Source organism: Anguilla anguilla, chromosome 12, assembly GCF_013347855.1.
Source record: "Anguilla anguilla isolate fAngAng1 chromosome 12, fAngAng1.pri, whole genome shotgun sequence".
In the NCBI taxonomy this organism is placed as follows: domain Eukaryota; kingdom Metazoa; phylum Chordata; class Actinopteri; order Anguilliformes; family Anguillidae; genus Anguilla; species Anguilla anguilla.
In genome coordinates, this window is record NC_049212.1 from 32,349,435 (window position 1) to 32,367,807 (window position 18,373).

Below are 18,373 nucleotides of genomic sequence, written 5' to 3' on the forward strand. Positions count from 1 at the left end.
GCATTTGTCTTTGCATTTTGGCATTTGTGAATATGACTGGATAAGGTATTTATTGTTTTGAGTTTCCCCACCCACCCCTAACTGGGTTTGTGTTTCAGGGAGGACCAAAACAACCAGGTCTGGGAAAGATTGTGATTAGTGTGAGTATGCTGGCCTCTTACCACACACACGCACACAAGCGCACACACACACGTACATACACTCAATCCCACGGTCATCCAAATATACATTTGCTCTCTTTCTTTCATACAAACCCACATCACAGTCCCTCTGTGTTTTACGCACTGACTGTGCAACTCACAGCCCCCATCTCTCCGTCTGCATTCTGTTCCAATAGACCAACAGAATTGCAGCCTTAGTCATTATGAGTTGCAAAGATGCCGGGGTTTTAAACTTAAAATCATTAACCTCTTTTGAGCCCCCTTAAAACATCAATGATCAACTTCTTTAATCGATTGATCAATTAAGTGGGAGCATACGGGGTTGAGAACTGCAACACTGCAACAGACAAACTGCTTTATATTAATCTCAGTGTTTGTGTTGCACAGAAAATCCCACATTTGGCACCAGTCTACGGCGGTTTGAGACCAGGAATGTATCTGTACTTCAAGGGAACCATTCCCCAAGATATCAAGAGGTGAGGAGCCACCGCATGGCCATGGAGGGTACTGTAGGAAATGGGGCTGAGACACTGTTCAATGGTGGAAAAATAATCAAGGCTTCATGGAACTAGACCTAACTGGGGATGTTAGGGAATCTTATTAATCTTTCTGGTTCTTTGTCTATCCCCCTTCCCCCCTGCAGGTTTGCCATCAACCTGCAGTATGGACAGATTAAAGGATGTGACAAAGCCTTACACTTCAATCCCCGGTTCGAACCCGAAGAGGTGGTGGTGTTCAACAGCTTCAAGAACGGCAGCTGGGAAAATGAGGAGAGGCCCTCTGAGATGCCCTTCCGTAAGGGAGAGGACTTTGAGCTGATCTTCTTCATCACCAGAAAGGGATACCAGGTCAGAAGGACACATTGTGTATGTGTGTCTGTCTGTGTATGTATTTGTTTGTTTTTTTTTTTCATCTACGCATGTGCATTGCATGGTAGTTAAGAAGTTCCATTTGTGACCCGTTGTTCATTTTGTATGTGCATGTGTGTGTATTGAGTAAATACAGCAGCCTTTCTTGACTAGCGGCCTTCTTCTCCGGGTCCTGCAGGTGAACGTAAACGGCCGTCAGTTCCACTTCTTCGAGCACCGCATGCCGGTGGACCAAGTGAGCGCCATTAAGATTGTTGGGGAAGTCACCATGCAAACCCTCAATATGATCGAGGTGAGGAGGAACAGTGTGCGTTCTGTATTTGTGCATTTAGGCATTTGATTTCTCATATTTAAAATGTCCTTTTATAAAAGTGTCTTGCACAGAACACAGTTTCAAAGCTTAAGCAGTTCTATGAGCATTTTAAGCATCCATACTTATATTTAAGTATGAATAAGTATCAATAGTTGCATTACAGCTTTTGTACTTGCATTTTGGCATTTGATTTTGCATTTTTGGAAGGTGTAGAAATGATTTGATGAGGACCTGCAGTGTTCTGTGTTTCCCCAACCCACCACTAAACAAGTTTCTGTTTTCAGGGAGGACAACCTGTGGATGCAACTCCAGGCCAAGGGACGATTGCAATTACTGTGAGTCTGCTGGCCTTTCAAGGAGACACACACACACACACACACACACACACCATGCATTTACAAACACTCTTGCATCTCAGTCCATCAGTGTTTTCACACACTGTGCTACTACATTACTCACACGCCTCCATCTGCATCCTGTTACAAGAGACCAGAAGCTTGGCTGCCTTGGTCTTCATGAGCAACATGTTGTACTGGTGTTTGTTTTTGCCTTAAGATCCTCAACACCCCCTTAGACCCAATAAACCAGATGTGGTTAGTTAACTGCGTGATCAGTTGCTTTTACTGCTTGATCAATTAGATGCTGACTGACAACTCCCCAGGTTATGAACCACTGTAACAGACAAACCACTCTGTATTAATCCCAGTGTTTGTGTTGCACAGAAAATCCCACATGAGGGGCCTGTATATGGCGGTTTGAGGCCAGGGATGTCTCTGTTCTTCCTGGGAACAGTTCCTGAAGACATCAAGAGGTAAAGTGTCTCCTGTTGGCCACTGAAAGTACCGCAGGGAATGTGGCCAAAACATTATTTGTGGTGCATGAACGAATGAGGCTGCACGGACCCAAAAACGTGTGGCAGTATTTCCCCAATCATTTAGTTCTGCAACATACTTTCATTGGTTGGAACATGTCAGTGACTGACAGCTCGCTATAGCTTTGCTTATTATGCAATTCATGAAACCTCATTCTCCCATTGCTGGTGCAGTTCTGCCTGCTTCATGATATTGAGGAAATTTTCTGTCTTTACACTAGAACATTAGCATATAATTGAACTGCTGACTACATTACGATAATGTGATGTGACGTTCTGTATTACAGTAACGCAGCAGAATCTCTGGTTACAAAGCAGAGAGGATTGACAGAATGAGGAAAAGATTAGTACCTCACCGGTCGACTCAATCTCATAAAGCTCTCTTGCTCTCTTTTGACTTCTGCAGTTTTGCCATCAACCTGCAGTATGGAACGATGACAGACTCTGACATAGCCTTCCACTTCAACCCCCGCTTCGAGCCCTCAGAGAAGGTGGTGGTGTTCAACAGCTTCAAAAATGGCAGCTGGGAGAACGAGGAGAGGGTCAATCAGATGCCCTTCCAACCAGGGACGAACTTTGGGCTGGTCTTCATTGTCACCAAACAAGGCTACAAGGTCAGAAGGAACAGGAACTCGTGTGTGTGTGTGTGTGTGTGTGTGTAATGTAATGCTTCCTAATTTCAGAGAACTATAATCTCATTTACTGTAACAGGGCCTGATATTAAAGTGACAAAGTTAATGCTTTGGAGAAAAAAGTAACATTAACGGAGAATTTTAGAAAGCCTCTTTTGACTCCCTGCTTTCCTCTATGGCTGCTGCAGGTGCTCATAAATGGCGAACAATTCTACGTGTTCAAGCATCGCATGCCGGTTCAGCAAGTCAGTGCCCTAAAGATCACTGGTACCATCTTAATTATGGCCGCCCGCATGATTGAGGTAAGGAGGAGCAGTGCGCATTTTAGGGTATATTTGGCGTGTAGCAAATCCTCCTGTTAGTGGTGGCACTCATGATTTTGGTAATCAAGTGTTCTAATGATTATTCTGATTTTATGCTAATTAACTGAATGAAAAAAGTACAAAAACACTTCCTTAAATGCTTTTCGTGGGAAAATTGAAAATGAGGTAGTCTACAGCCCATAGTTCTTGAACATTTTCCCTCCTGTTTTCAAGAAATAAAAATAAGAAATACAAAAAGAATTGCAATAAAAATATGAACTGTCACTTCAATATTTCTAAAATTCCCAAAACATTTTAACACATGAATATGTACAAAAATGTTACAGAAAAACTTTGAGTTCATTTTTACACACAAAATATAAAGTTATGGCCTGTACTTAAATATCCTTTTTAAAACTATTTTGTCTGCAATGAGCATGTTCCTAATATTTGTTAAGCTGCAGTATACATGACTCTACTCTGAGTATAAACTTGCCAATGATGCTCTTTGGTTGAATGAAATAGAAACCAAAGCGATAATTACAACAATATCTAACATTAAAAGGACCTGCCTTTATTATGTTGTGAACATGTGCATAATTTTACTCAGTCTTCATACATATCCAATTCACACTGCATGTGATCTCAGTTATTTCCATATCTAAAAGGAAATTATTTTGCATTGGGCTACAGATTTATTAGAACAAACTAAAAGATTTTATGTGAGCTAATAAATAATTGACACTCTTTTAATAGTTGTATTTGCATTTCGGTATTTTTGATTTCATTAGTAGGTGAATTGTTTTGTATTGCTCCACCAACTCCTGAGTTTGTATTTCAGGTAGAAGATGTAGACGAAGAAGAAGAACCCGAGGTTAGTGTGCTTATACTGTCCTTGCACATGCTCACATGCACATGCGCGCACGCGCACACACACACTCACATACACAAACACACATGGATACACATTCTTTCACACATTTTTACCTTTTTGCAGTTCTGTCAGGACCACTGTCATCAACATAGAACTTTATTGACAATAAAGGCAATACAGTTATGTTTGGTGGTATGGCTCTGTTCTGGAGCTCTCCCGCCAACCACGCAGCCCGCGTGGATAAGGCCGGGAGGCCAGCAGCCAAACCCCCCTAGAGGGGTACACACAGAACAGATCCAGCAGCAAAGCAGTTTTTAGCACATATGGATGGAGCAATGCAATTTCTTAACACATAGGAATGGAGAATGCAAATTCTTGACGCATGGGGATGGAGCTGGGGTGGTGGAGGGGATTTACGAAGCAACGTGCAGCGCTTGCATGCAGGAGGAGCAGCCGAATGAGTAGAGGGAGGCTGTTTAAGTAGACCGCCCTGTTGGTGAATGTACTGTGATAGGCGAACATCACTCAGCTGAGCCATCAGCTGATTCAGCCGGAGCGCTTGACTCTCGTGACCTGCCAGAACTACGCGATGCTCTATTTTTATGTGCATTTAGGTATCTGATTTCGTTAGGTGGTGAATTGTTTTGTATTTCTCCACCAACTCCTGAGTTTGTGTTTTAGGGCGAAGAAGAGGAACCAGAAAAAGAAAAGGAAGAAAAGATTGTTCCTGTGAGTACTGTCTTCTTATGGCCCACACACACACAGATCTCAGTCCCTATGTGTTTTCATACACTGACTGTGCTGCAATGTTATTCACACCCTTCAACTCATCTGTATTCTGTTGCAACAAAGATTAGTAACTATAGCCCTTGTGTGCAGGTTTTTGTTTTTGCCTTAAAAATCATCAACCCGTTTATACAGAATAAACCAGGTAAAAGTGAGTTCATGGTGTAATCACAACTTTAAATGACTGATTAATTCAGTACTGACTGAAAGTGAAAAGCAGCAGGCCCTACAGTGCTCCAGGACCAGGATTATGAACAACTTCAACAGACAAACTGTTCTCTATTAACCCCAGTGTTTGTGTTGCACAGAGCATCCCACACGTGGGGCCCATCTCCGGTGGTTTGAGGCCAGGGATGTCTTTGTGCTTCTCTGGAACCATTCCCAAGGAGGCCAATAGGTGAGGAACAGGGAATGGGGTTGAGACTTTTTTTTTTTTTTTGTGGTAGAAGAATGAACGAGGATTTGTGGAAACAAAAATGGCTGGGACCAAATTCTCTCTCTGACTTACTGATTTCACCCAATGAATTTGAACAGCAATGGGGAGCAAAGATCTTTCATAGGTTGAAACATTCAGTGATTGACAGCTCACTATGGCTCCACCTATTATCCAATTCATGAAACCTCAATCTCCCATCGCTAGTGCTGTTTTGGCTACTTAGTGATTATGTTATTAGTGCTTTTAGGCTCCAAAGGCGTAGAACCTATAATATTTCCCAACGGCACTCTTGAGTTCTTTTTCTTGGCTCCTTCATTTCGAATAGATAGTCTACAGGCTATGTAGACAGAATGATCCATACACAAACTTCAAAACATATTTGTTCTCGGTTGCCTCCTGAAGGTTCAGCATCAATCTGCATTGTGGGGACGAAGAAGGCTGTGACAATGCCTTCCACTTCAACCCCCGATTTGAGCCTTCAGGCGTGGTGGTGTTCAACACCTTCCGGAACGGCAGCTGGGAAAATGAGGAGCGGGTCGAGGACATGCCCTTCCAGCCCGGGGATAACTTTGAGCTGGTCTTCATTGTCACGTCAGAGGGCTACAAGGTCAGAGAGAGTGTGTGCTTATTTCTGTAAATCTGTACTGCTTTATGTTTACATGAAGGCCATTTATGTGTATGTTTGCGTGTTCATATTTTCAGTTCTGTATATTATGTGCATACAATTAAAGCCTCCGCCCTGCTAAGGAATATAGTCTCATTGACAGGTTGAATGCTTTGAAGCAATGAAATAACATTAACAGAATTTTTTAAAAATTGCAGCCCTTCATGACTCCCCGCATTCCACTTTTCCTCCTACAGGTGAAAGTAAACGATCGGAAGTTCTACTTGTTCAAGCACCGCATGCCAATGGAAAATGTGACCACCATCAGGATCTTTGCGGATGTCTCCATTCAAACCATCAACATCACAGAGGTGAGGAAGAGCAGAGTGGATTCTGCATTCCAACTGAGGCATTTAGTTTTACCATGTGTTTTCAATGAACATTGTTGTTTTTAGGAACTAGTATTTGCATTTAGACTTACTTTTTCTTTTTGAAATTTGTAGACATGATTGGCTTAAGAGGTACATTGTTTTATGATCCCACCCCTAACTGAGATTACATTTCAGGGAGGAACAGGAGCCATGCAGGGACGTCTTACTCAAGGAAAGATAGTGGTGGATGTGAGTACACTGGCCTCTCTACACGCACGCACGCACACACACACTCGCATCTCAGTCCCTCTGCTTTTCCTTATTGAATGTGCTACTACATAACTCACACCTCTCCATCTCTCTATTTTAATTAGTTGCAACAGACCAAGAGTCACTACCCTTGTGCGCTACAAGATGTACTGGTTTTTATTCTTGCAATAACACTGTAAACATCTTTTTAGGCCCAATAATCCAGAGAAAATTTGATAGCTATTTGATCCATGGCTTTAATTGATTGATCAAGCAAGTAGGGAATGATAGCAACATACAGCAAATCAAGTCAATTTATTTGCCATTCCTACAGCTGTCCAGCACCAGGGTTATAAACCACTGCTGCAAACAAACTGCTCCGTATTAATCCCAGTGTTTGTGTTGCATAGAAAATGCCATTTGTGGAGCACCTGCACCACAGCTTGAAGACGGGGATGTACATGTACTTCCGAGGAAAGGTTGATGATGACATCAAAAGGTGAGAAGCCACCTATTGCCCATCGAGGGTACTGCAGAGAATGGGGCTAAGACGCTGTTTAGTGACTGGAGAATGAAGGAGGCTTCCTGGAACCAAGAATGTAGGGAACTATTTCATGTTCTCAGTCACTGCCTGAATTCACCGCAACATTTTGAGAAGAGGGCGAGAGTTCCGTACAAATAACACGTCTTTTGCATAGTACGAGGAACTGTCCTATTAATTTAATCAAGGCAATAAAACATTAAGTGCTGTGGCTGAAGTACAGCAAGACTCCAGTACCCTGGAACCAAAGTTATGTAACATGTTTAATTAACTTCACACTCTGAAGTCAGTTATGAAACAACGTTTGTGTTGAAATCTGTTGGCTAGTAGATTCTTGCTCTGATAACATCCAATTGGATGAAACCACATATTTTATCCATTAAGTAGGATTGTAAGGGCTGAGTGTCTTATCTGGTCACTCAATGGAATCTGCAATTAAACTTCCCCTTCAGGTTCCACATCAACTTGCAAAATGGAGACGTGAAAGGTTGTGCAACGGCTCTACACTTCAACCCCAGATTCAAGCCCAATGAGGTGGTGGTGTTTAACACCTTCCAGAACGGCAAATGGGGAAAAGAGGAGAGGGTCAATGAGATGCCCTTCCGTAAGGGAGAGGAGTTTGAGCTGGTCATCATTGTCACCGCAAAGGGCTACCAGGTCAGAAGGACAGAAACTGCATCTATCTGTGTGAATGTGTGTTTTTGCTTTTTTGTTTTTTTTTGTATACGTGTGCATTACACACGCGGGCATTTGTATTGCCATTTCTGTGTGGAAAATAAGGAAAATAAGCTAATTTCCTGGAGTAGGCCCTGATATTCCATTAACAGACTGAACGCTGGAGACCAAAAATATATTTTTAAAAAGTAACATCCCACTATGGCTCCTGCAGGTGATCGTAAACGGTCGTCAGTTCTACATGTTTAAGCACCGCTTGCCAGTGAACCAAGTGAGTGCCCTAAAGATCGCTGGGGATGTCTCCATGGAAACCATTGACATGACCGAGGTGAGGATCAGCGAGCAGATATTCTTAGAAAGTGTTTTACAAAGTGCATATTCTTCTATTTAATTATTTGTATTTGTGCTTAAACTTAGTTAGGGGCTTCGAGGCAAGAAACAAAAATATTATCCAATATCATTTTCAAATGCTGAAATGCAAAATTTTATGTTTCAGATATGCCTTCAGGGATATCAAGGTCGATACAAGATGGCGGTGACTGTGAGTACACATCCCATTCACCACACATACAAACCCACTCCCATACATTCATATGCGTACACATTCTTTCTCCCTGTCTCTCACTCTCACATCTCACATCAGGAACTGTCCTTTGTGTTTTTACACACTGAATGCACTACTGCCACTTGCTCCCACTGCCACATCTCTCCATCTGTATTCTTTTGCTAATGACCATTGGATTTGCCACTTTGGTCCTTATTAGCTTCAAGTTGTGTAAGTTTTTGTTTTTGCCTTATCAACCCCATAAGACCCAGTAGCTGAGGTGTTGAGTTACTTGTGATCAGCTGCTTTAATTTAATGTTTAATAAATTGCTTGAGATTGAGATTGACAGTGAAACCCAGCAGACCCTGCAGCTCTCCAGCACCTGGGCTATGAACCACAGTTGCAGACGAGTTGCTCTGTATTTATCCCAGCATTTGTGTTTCACAGGAAATCCCACACGTGAGCCCCGTCTTGGGTGGTTTGAGGCCAGGGATGTATCTGTACTTCCGGGGAACAGTTCCTGAAGAGATCAACAGGTGAGGAGCTCCTCAATGGCCACAAAGGATACTGCTGGAAATGGGACTGTGACACTGTTGGTGAAAGAATTAATCAGGCTTCATGGGTCGAAAGATGGTTGCAACTATTTCATGTTCTCAGTTGCTCCCTTAATTCAACCAATCATCTTGGTTTGCTATGGGGTGCAAAACACTTGGTTGAAACAATCATTGATAGGTAGCTTACTTTAACTCAACCAGTTATGCTGTTCATGAATCCTCATTCCCCCTAGTGCAGATTTGCCTGCTCATGTGACTGTGGTTAGAACGTAACAACATTTGATGATCTTAATGACAGTATTGATTTCTTTTCGCAAGAACATGAGTATATAATCGAAGAGCGGGCCACGACAAAGCTTGGAGCTGCAGGAATTTTTACATTCCAGCATGTAACGCCATCTCTCCGTCTCCCCCCACCCCCCAGGTTCCACATCAACCTGCAGTATGGGCAGGGCAAAGGCTGTGACAAGGCCTTACACTTCAACCCCCGGTTCACGCCCGAAGAGGTGGTGGTGTTCAACTCCTTCCAGAACGGTGAATGGCAACAGGAGGAGAGGCCCTCTGAGATGCCCTTCCGTAAGGGAGAGGAGTTTGAGCTGCTCTTCATCATCACTTCAGAGGGCTACCAGGTCAGACAGACAGGAACTGTGTGTGTTCGTCTGCATGTGTGTATTTGCCCTTTTGTTGGCTACATGTGCACTTCATGGTTGTGTGTAATTGTAATATGATAAGCTTTATTTATATAGCACCTTTCATACATAAAATGTAGCTGAGAGTGCATTACATTCAGCACTAAGATCAAAGCAATTACAAAGAATTGAAAAGATGAAAAATAAAAATACAGAAATAAAATCTAAAACATAAAATGCAGACAAAGAAATCAGTAAAAATAAAAACATGGAATATAATATTTAAAAAAATTAATAAATAACAAAAACAGTGCTGCTAGATATAAGCTAGATTAAGAAGGTATGTTTTCGGTTGCGTATAAAAATGTCCACAGAGCTAGCCTTTCTGATATGAATTGGCAGGGTGTTCCATAGTTTCGGGGCATAATGATTAAAAGCGACATCCCCAATTTTCTTTTTGTGAACTATTGGAAACCATTAATAAACCAGTTGCAGATGAACTTAGTGCTCCTGAAGGGACATAAAACAGCAGGTAATCTGAAATGTAAGAAGGTGCTAAACCATTAAGAGCTTTGTATACAAGTAAAAGGATTTTAAAATCAATTCTAAAAGATACAGGGAGCCAGTGCAGTGTAACTAAAACAGAAGTAATATCCTCTCTTCCGTGTTTGTTAAAAGTCTAGCGGCAGAGTTCTGAATTAGTTGTAGTCTTCCAATTGACTTTTTTGGAAGACCAGTAAAAAGAGCATTACAATAGTCCAACCTACTTGAAATAAATGCATGGAATAACATCTCAGAATCCTGTTTTGATAGAAATGGCTGTACCTGGGAAATGTTTCTTAGATGGAAGAAAGCAGTCTTGGTCACCTTGTGAGGTTTAAAACTTAGATCAGAGTCTAGAATTACACCAAGGCTTGTTACTTCTGTTTTAACCCGGGGAGCCAAATTTCCTAACCTATTAAAGAGCGCATCGCGTCTGGCTTTGGGGCCAACTGAAAGTATTTCTGTCTTGTCTTCATTTAATTTTAAGAAACTATTGCTCATCCATTGTATATTGGTGTTTATTTGCATTTCTGTGTCTTGCAAGCATACAGTTTGACAGTTTTAATACTTAGCAGACAAAGTAACTAACAGAAACCGTAAATATCAGTCGTTCTTGACTTCCTACCTTTGTGTCTAATTCCTGCAGGTGATCGTAAATGGTCGTCCATTCTACTTGTTCAAGCACCGCATGCTGGTGGAGAATGTGGCTGCCATAAAGATCGTTGGAGACATCTCCATAAAAACCGCTAACATGATCGGGGTGAGATGGAGAATCTGGAATTCTAAATTTTGCTATTTTCTTTTATCAACTTAAAACACATTGTCTCACACAGTGCACATTTTTACATTTAAACTTTTGTAGCTGCTTATTGGTATTTGAATTTAGGTATTCGTAATGGAATTTTAAGCATTTGTATTTCCTTTTCGGAGTTTGTTGATATTACTGGATGAGAAAGTATGTTTTGTTTTTCCCCACCAGCTCCTAACTGAGTTTGTGTTTCAGGGGGGAGAAGGAGGCGTGCATCCAAGTCTAGGAAAGATGGTTGTTGAAGTGAGTACCCTGGCCTCTCTCCCCACACACACACACACACACAGTCTCCATGGGTCAACTGCATTGTGATAAACTGGAGTTTAAACCTCTAGACCACAGAACTAAATTACATCTGGAACCACTAATCCTTATTCCACAGCTTTGGATAGCTGGTCCAGTTGTAATGCAGTTCTGTGGTCATCCGGTGTAAACCTGAGGTTTAAACTCCAGCTAGGTACACTGCAATTGACATTCTGAGTCTCTACACACTGACTGTGCTTCGAAATTACTCCTGCTCATCCATCTCTCTAACTGATATATTAAATTAGTGCTTATTGATAATGAAACCCAGCAGAACCCACAATACTCCAGTACCAGGGTTATGATCCACTGCAACAGTCAAACTGCTTTGTATTAATCCCAGTGTTTGTGTTGGACAGAGCATCCCTCATGTTGGGCCCGTCTATGGCGGTTTGTGGCCGGGGATGTTCGTGGTCTTCCGTGGAACAGTTCCTCAGGAGATCAAAAGGTGAGGAGCCCCTGCTGGCCATGGAGTGGCAAAAATGATGCTGATTTATCAACCCGATACGTAAAGTGAATAGAGCTCTGCTCTACAGTGCATTTTGGGCTCTCTGTGGCTGGACCAATGGGACAGAGCCTTGGGATGTGTGGGATTTAAGTACTAAGTAGGATTGTAAGACCTAACTGGGGATGTTAGGGAATCTTATTAATCTTCCTGGTTCTTTGTCAACCCCCTTCCCCCCTACAGCTTTTCCATCAACCTGCAGTATGGACAGATTGAAGGATGTGACACAGCCTTACACTTCAATCCCCGGTTCGAGCCAGAAGAGGTGGTGGTGCTCAACTCCTTCCGGAACGGCAGCTGGGAAAATGAGGAGAGGCCCACTGAGATGCCCTTCCGTAAGGGAGAGGACTTTGAGATCGTTTTCGTGATCACCTCAGAGGGTTACCAGGTCAGAAAAACAGGAAGTGTATGTCTGTCTGAATTGTCTGTCTGTGTGTTTGTGTGAGAACATGTGTATTTATACTTTTTTTTGTATCATTGTGTCTGTGTGTGTCAATGTACTACCTCCTTACTGCAGAGGAATATAGTCTCAATTACCAAAGCAGGCATTATATTTAATTGACATTTTGAATGATTCGGTGGAAAAAAATAACAAATGTTGAATTACAGCCTTCCTTGACTCTCTGGCTTGCTCTTTGGCTCCTGCAGGTGTACGTAAACGGTCGTTACTTCTGCCTGTTCAAGCACCGCATGCCAGTGGAGCATGTGAGTGCCATTAAGATAGTTGGGGAAGTCACCATGAAAACCGTCGACATGACTGAGGTGAGCAGCGTGCGTCGTGATTTCAGCATTTATTTTAAGGTGCTTTGCAGATCCTCTTATACAGCGTATTAAATGGCTCATTTTGTCCGTTTAACCACTGGTTTTGCATTTGGGCATTTGTTTTTGAATTTCGGCTTTTGTGTGTTTGCCTCTGGGCATTAGTATTTTCATTTGAGCATTGATGGACACGGTTGGATCGTTTCCTGCCGCCTCTAACTGAATTTGTGTTACAGCAAGGAAAAGGAGCACCTGAACTGCCACCTCCAGTGCCAGTGGTCGTTAGTGTGAGTAAAACCTGTCGCCTCACACAAACACACACACACTTTTGTCCTCTCTCTTTCACACACGCATCTCAGACCCTCTGGTTTTACGCAGACTTTGCTTCTACATTTCGCTCACCCCTCCATCTGCATTCTGTTGAAAAAGACAAATGGATCTGTTGCAACCACGGTATTTGAGCAGCAAGTTTTTCTGACTTTTGTCTTAAAATCACCTATAACTTTAGACCCAGTAAAACCAGTGCAGAGAGTTAACTGTGATCAGTTGCCGTGATCGATAAATTAGGTTCTGATTGACAGTGAAGCTGGGTGTATACTTGCTGAGCAAATAACACTCCACGTTGACCTCCGCCATTGCAGTGTGCACATCCTTGCTGGCCCAGCTAGCCGTACACTGACACAAACGCACCATCTTATTTATTTTCGGCTGTGGCTCGATTTTAGAGTACCTTCTTATCATTATATCTCCATCTTGAAGCCCAGCAGACCCTACAGCTCTTCCACACCAGGGTTATGACTCATTGCAATAGACAAACTGCTCCGTGTGAATCCTAGTGTTTGTGTTCCACAGACCACCCCACAGTTGGAGCCCATCACTGGCGGACTGAAGCCTGGGATGTATCTGTACTTCAAGGGAACCGTTCCTCAAGAGATCAAACGGTGAGCAGCCGGCTGGCCACATATTGAACTACCTGAAATGGGCCCAGTATCTTATCTGGTTACTGTCAGGAACCTGTGATGAAACTTCCCTGCTCTCTGTCGCCCCCTACAGTTTTTCCATCAACCTGCAGAATGGGCAGATTAAAGGATGTGACAAGGCCCTACACTTCAACCCCCGGTTTGACACTGAAGAGGTGGTGGTGTTCAACAGCTTCAAGAATGGCAGCTGGGAAAATGAGGAGAGGCCCTCTGAGATGCCCTTCTGTAAGGGAGAGGACTTTGAGATAGTCATAATTGTCACCACCGAGGGATACCAGGTCAGAAAGAGAGGAACTGTGTTGGCGTGTGCATGTGTGTGAATGTGCAAACGTTTGTATTTCTTCATTTTTTTTCCTTTACACCTGTATTTTTAATTTACATGTTTGTGTGTTGTGTGAATACATGTAATACCCCTTTTCTGCCTTTTAATCTAATTTTATAGAGTATGGCATGATATTGAATGCTTCGGAAGAAAAAGGAAAAATAGCAGAAATATTGAACCGCAGCTTTTTTTGACTCCCTGTCTTTTACTCTGGTTCCTGCAGGTGAACGTAAACGGTCGTCAGTTCCACTTCTTCAAGCATCGCATACCGCTGGAGCAAGTGAGCGCCATTAAGATCGCTGGAGATGTTGCCATACAGAGCATCAACACGATTCAGGTGAGGAGGAGAAGCGTCCATTCTTCTTTTAAAGAATCCCGTCATAAAGTGTCTTGCGTAGTACAGATTTTAATACTTAAGCATTTGTCTTTGCATTTTGGCATTTGTGAATATGACTGGATAAGGTATTTATTGTTTTGAGTTTCCCCACCCACCCCTAACTGGGTTTGTGTTTCAGGGAGGACCGAAACAACCAGGTCTGGGAAAGATTGTGATTAGTGTGAGTATGCTGGCCTCTTACCACACACACGCACACAAGCGCACACACACACGTACATACACTCAATCCCACGGTCATCCAAATATACATTTGCTCTCTTTCTTTCATACAAACCCACATCACAGTCCCTCTGTGTTTTACGCACTGACTGTGCAACTCACAGCCCCCATCTCTCCGTCTGCATTCTGTTCCAATAGACCAACAGAATTGCAGCCTTAGTCATTATGAGTTGCAAAGATGCCGGGGTTTTAAACTTAAAATCATTAACCTCTTTTGAGCCCCCTTAAAACATCAATGATCAACTTCTTTAATCGATTGATCAATTAAGTGGGAGCATACGGGGTTGAGAACTGCAACACTGCAACAGACAAACTGCTTTATATTAATCTCAGTGTTTGTGTTGCACAGAAAATCCCACATTTGGCACCAGTCTACGGCGGTTTGAGACCAGGAATGTATCTGTACTTCAAGGGAACCATTCCCCAAGATATCAAGAGGTGAGGAGCCACCGCCTGGCCATGGAGGGTACTGTAGGAAATGGGGTTGAGACACTGTTCAATGGTGGAAAAATAATCAAGGCTTCATGGAACTAGACCTAACTGGGGATGTTAGGGAATCTTATTAATCTTTCTGGTTCTTTGTCTATCCCCCTTCCCCCCTACAGGTTTGCCATCAACCTGCAGTATGGACAGATTAAAGGATGTGACAAAGCCTTACACTTCAATCCCCGGTTCGAACCCGAAGAGGTGGTGGTGTTCAACAGCTTCAAGAACGGCAGCTGGGAAAATGAGGAGAGGCCCTCTGAGATGCCCTTCCGTAAGGGAGAGGACTTTGAGCTGATCTTCTTCATCACCAGAAAGGGATACCAGGTCAGAAGGACACACATTGTGTATGTGTGTCTGTCTGTGTATGTATTTGTTTGTTTTTTTTTTTTCATCTACGCATGTGCATTGCATGGTAGTTAAGAAGTTCCATTTGTGACCCGTTGTTCATTTTGTATGTGCATGTGTGTGTATTGAGTAAATACAGCAGCCTTTCTTGACTAGCGGCCTTCTTCTCCGGGTCCTGCAGGTGAACGTAAACGGCCGTCAGTTCCACTTCTTCGAGCACCGCATGCCGGTGGACCAAGTGAGCGCCATTAAGATTGTTGGGGAAGTCACCATGCAAACCCTCAATATGATCGAGGTGAGGAGGAACAGTGTGCGTTCTGTATTTGTGCATTTAGGCATTTGATTTCTCATATTTAAAATGTCCTTTTATAAAAGTGTCTTGCACAGAACACAGTTTCAAAGCTTAAGCAGTTCTATGAGCATTTTAAGCATCCATACTTATATTTAAGTATGAATAAGTATCAATAGTTGCATTACAGCTTTTGTACTTGCATTTTGGCATTTGATTTTGCATTTTTGGAAGGTGTAGAAATGATTTGATGAGGACCTGCAGTGTTCTGTGTTTCCCCAACCCACCACTAAACAAGTTTCTGTTTTCAGGGAGGACAACCTGTGGATGCAACTCCAGGCCAAGGGACGATTGCAATTACTGTGAGTCTGCTGGCCTTTCAAGGAGACACACACACACACACACACACACACACACACCATGCATTTACAAACACTCTTGCATCTCAGTCCATCAGTGTTTTCACACACTGTGCTACTACATTACTCACACGCCTCCATCTGCATCCTGTTACAAGAGACCAGAAGCTTGGCTGCCTTGGTCTTCATGAGCAACATGTTGTACTGGTGTTTGTTTTTGCCTTAAGATCCTCAACACCCCCTTAGACCCAATAAACCAGATGTGGTTAGTTAACTGCGTGATCAGTTGCTTTTACTGCTTGATCAATTAGATGCTGACTGACAACTCCCCAGGTTATGAACCACTGTAACAGACAAACCACTCTGTATTAATCCCAGTGTTTGTGTTGCACAGAAAATCCCACATGAGGGGCCTGTATATGGCGGTTTGAGGCCAGGGATGTCTCTGTTCTTCCTGGGAACAGTTCCTGAAGACATCAAGAGGTAAAGTGTCTCCTGTTGGCCACTGAAAGTACCGCAGGGAATGTGGCCAAAACATTATTTGTGGTGCATGAACGAATGAGGCTGCACGGACCCAAAAACGTGTGGCAGTATTTCCCCAATCATTTAGTTCTGCAACATACTTTCATTGGTTGGAACATGTCAGTGACTGACAGCTCGCTATAGCTTTGCTTATTATGCAATTCATGAAACCTCATTCTCCCATTGCTGGTGCAGTTCTGCCTGCTTCATGATATTGAGGAAATTTTCTGTCTTTACACTAGAACATTAGCATATAATTGAACTGCTGACTACATTACGATAATGTGATGTGACGTTCTGTATTACAGTAACGCAGCAGAATCTCTGGTTACAAAGCAGAGAGGATTGACAGAATGAGGAAAAGATTAGTACCTCACCGGTCGACTCAATCTCATAAAGCTCTCTTGCTCTCTTTTGACTTCTGCAGTTTTGCCATCAACCTGCAGTATGGAATGATGACAGACTCTGACATAGCCTTCCACTTCAACCCCCGCTTCGAGCCCTCAGAGAAGGTGGTGGTGTTCAACAGCTTCAAAAATGGCAGCTGGGAGAATGAGGAGAGGGTCAATCAGATGCCCTTCCAACCAGGGACGAACTTTGGGCTGGTCTTCATTGTCACCAAACAAGGCTACAAGGTCAGAAGGAACAGGAACTCTTGTGTGTGTGTGTGTGTGTGTGTGTGTGTAATGTAATGCTTCCTAATTTCAGAGAACTATAATCTCATTTACTGTAACAGGGCCTGATATTAAAGTGACAAAGTTAATGCTTTGGAGAAAAAAGTAACATTAACGGAGAATTTTAGAAAGCCTCTTTTGACTCCCTGCTTTCCTCTATGGCTGCTGCAGGTGCTCATAAATGGCGAACGATTCTACGTGTTCAAGCATCGCATGCCGGTTCAGCAAGTCAGTGCCCTAAAGATCACTGGTACCATCTTAATTATGGCCGCCCGCATGATTGAGGTAAGGAGGAGCAGTGTGCATTTTAGAGTATATTTGGCATGTAGCAAATCCTCCTGTTAGTGGTGGCACTCATGATTTTGGTAATCAAGTGTTCTAATGATTATTCTGATTTTATGCTAATTAACTGAATGAAAAAAGTACAAAAACACTTCCTTAAATGCTTTTCGTGGGAAAATTGAAAATGAGGTAGTCTACAGCCCATAGTTCTTGAACATTTTCCCTCCTGTTTTCAAGAAATAAAAATAAGAAATACAAAAAGAATTGCAATAAAAATATGAACTGTCACTTCAATATTTCTAAAATTCCCAAAACATTTTAACACATAAATATGTACAAAAATGTTACAGAAAAACTTTGAGTTCATTTTTACACACAAAATATAAAGTTATGGCCTGTACTTAAATATCCTTTTTAAAACTATTTTGTCTGCAATGAGCATGTTCCTAATATTTGTTAAGCTGCAGTATACATGACTCTACTCTGAGTATAAACTTGCCAATGATGCTCTTTGGTTGAATGAAATGGAAACCAAAGCGATAATTACAACAATATCTAACATTAAAAGGACCTGCCTTTATTATGTTGTGAACATGTGCATAATTTTACTCAGTCTTCATACATATCCAATTCACACTGCATGTGATCTCAGTTATTTCTATATCTAAAAGGAAATTACTTTTGCATTGGGCTACAGATTTATTAGAGCAAACTAAAAGATTTTATGCGAGCTAATAAATAATTGACTCTCTTTTAATAGTTGTATTTGCATTTCGGTATTTTTGATTTCATTAGTAGGTGAATTGTTTTGTATTGCTCCACCAACTCCTGAGTTTGTATTTCAGGTAGAAGATGTAGACGAAGAAGAAGAACCCAAGGTTAGTGTGCATATACTGTCCTTGCACATGCTCACATGCGCGCGCGCGCGCACACACACACACACACCCATGCACATGCATACACACACTCACATACTCACACACACACACACACACATGGATACACATGCTTTCACACATTTTTACCTTTTTGCAGTTGTATGTGCATTTAGGTATCTGATTTCGTTAGGAGGTGAATTGTTTTGTATTCCTCCACCAACTCCTGAGTTTGTGTTTCAGGAAGAAGAAGTAGAGGAGAAGGAAAAACCAGCTGAAGAAGAAGAACCCAA

The 18,373-nt window shown here is 42.3% G+C and overlaps 1 protein-coding gene and 1 long non-coding RNA gene across 2 annotated transcripts; both read left to right on the plus strand.

Moving 5' to 3' along the window:
• Window positions 1-113: 113 nt before the first annotated feature.
• LOC118209142 lies at window positions 114-16,719 on the plus strand (the record flags this gene model as incomplete). The annotated part of the gene is made up of 36 exons (XM_035384302.1): window positions 114-140; window positions 549-637; window positions 805-1,009; window positions 1,209-1,322; window positions 1,628-1,678; window positions 2,066-2,154; window positions 2,621-2,828; window positions 3,035-3,148; window positions 3,990-4,022; window positions 4,704-4,751; window positions 5,117-5,205; window positions 5,647-5,851; window positions 6,106-6,219; window positions 6,415-6,468; window positions 6,879-6,967; window positions 7,462-7,666; window positions 7,899-8,012; window positions 8,181-8,225; window positions 8,677-8,765; window positions 9,208-9,412; window positions 10,602-10,715; window positions 10,959-11,006; window positions 11,426-11,514; window positions 11,755-11,959; window positions 12,220-12,333; window positions 12,567-12,617; window positions 13,183-13,271; window positions 13,384-13,588; window positions 13,856-13,969; window positions 14,148-14,189; window positions 14,598-14,686; window positions 14,854-15,058; window positions 15,261-15,374; window positions 15,680-15,730; window positions 16,122-16,210; window positions 16,677-16,719. Coding segments are annotated over exons 2-36 (3,777 nt in total), but the record flags the coding sequence as incomplete, so codon positions are not given.
• A 7-nt stretch (window positions 16,720-16,726) lies between these two features.
• LOC118209392 lies at window positions 16,727-18,078 on the plus strand. The gene is made up of 3 exons (XR_004761707.1): window positions 16,727-16,884; window positions 17,095-17,208; window positions 18,051-18,078. It is a non-coding gene; the product is annotated as an uncharacterized LOC118209392 (long non-coding RNA).
• Window positions 18,079-18,373: the final 295 nt, after the last annotated feature.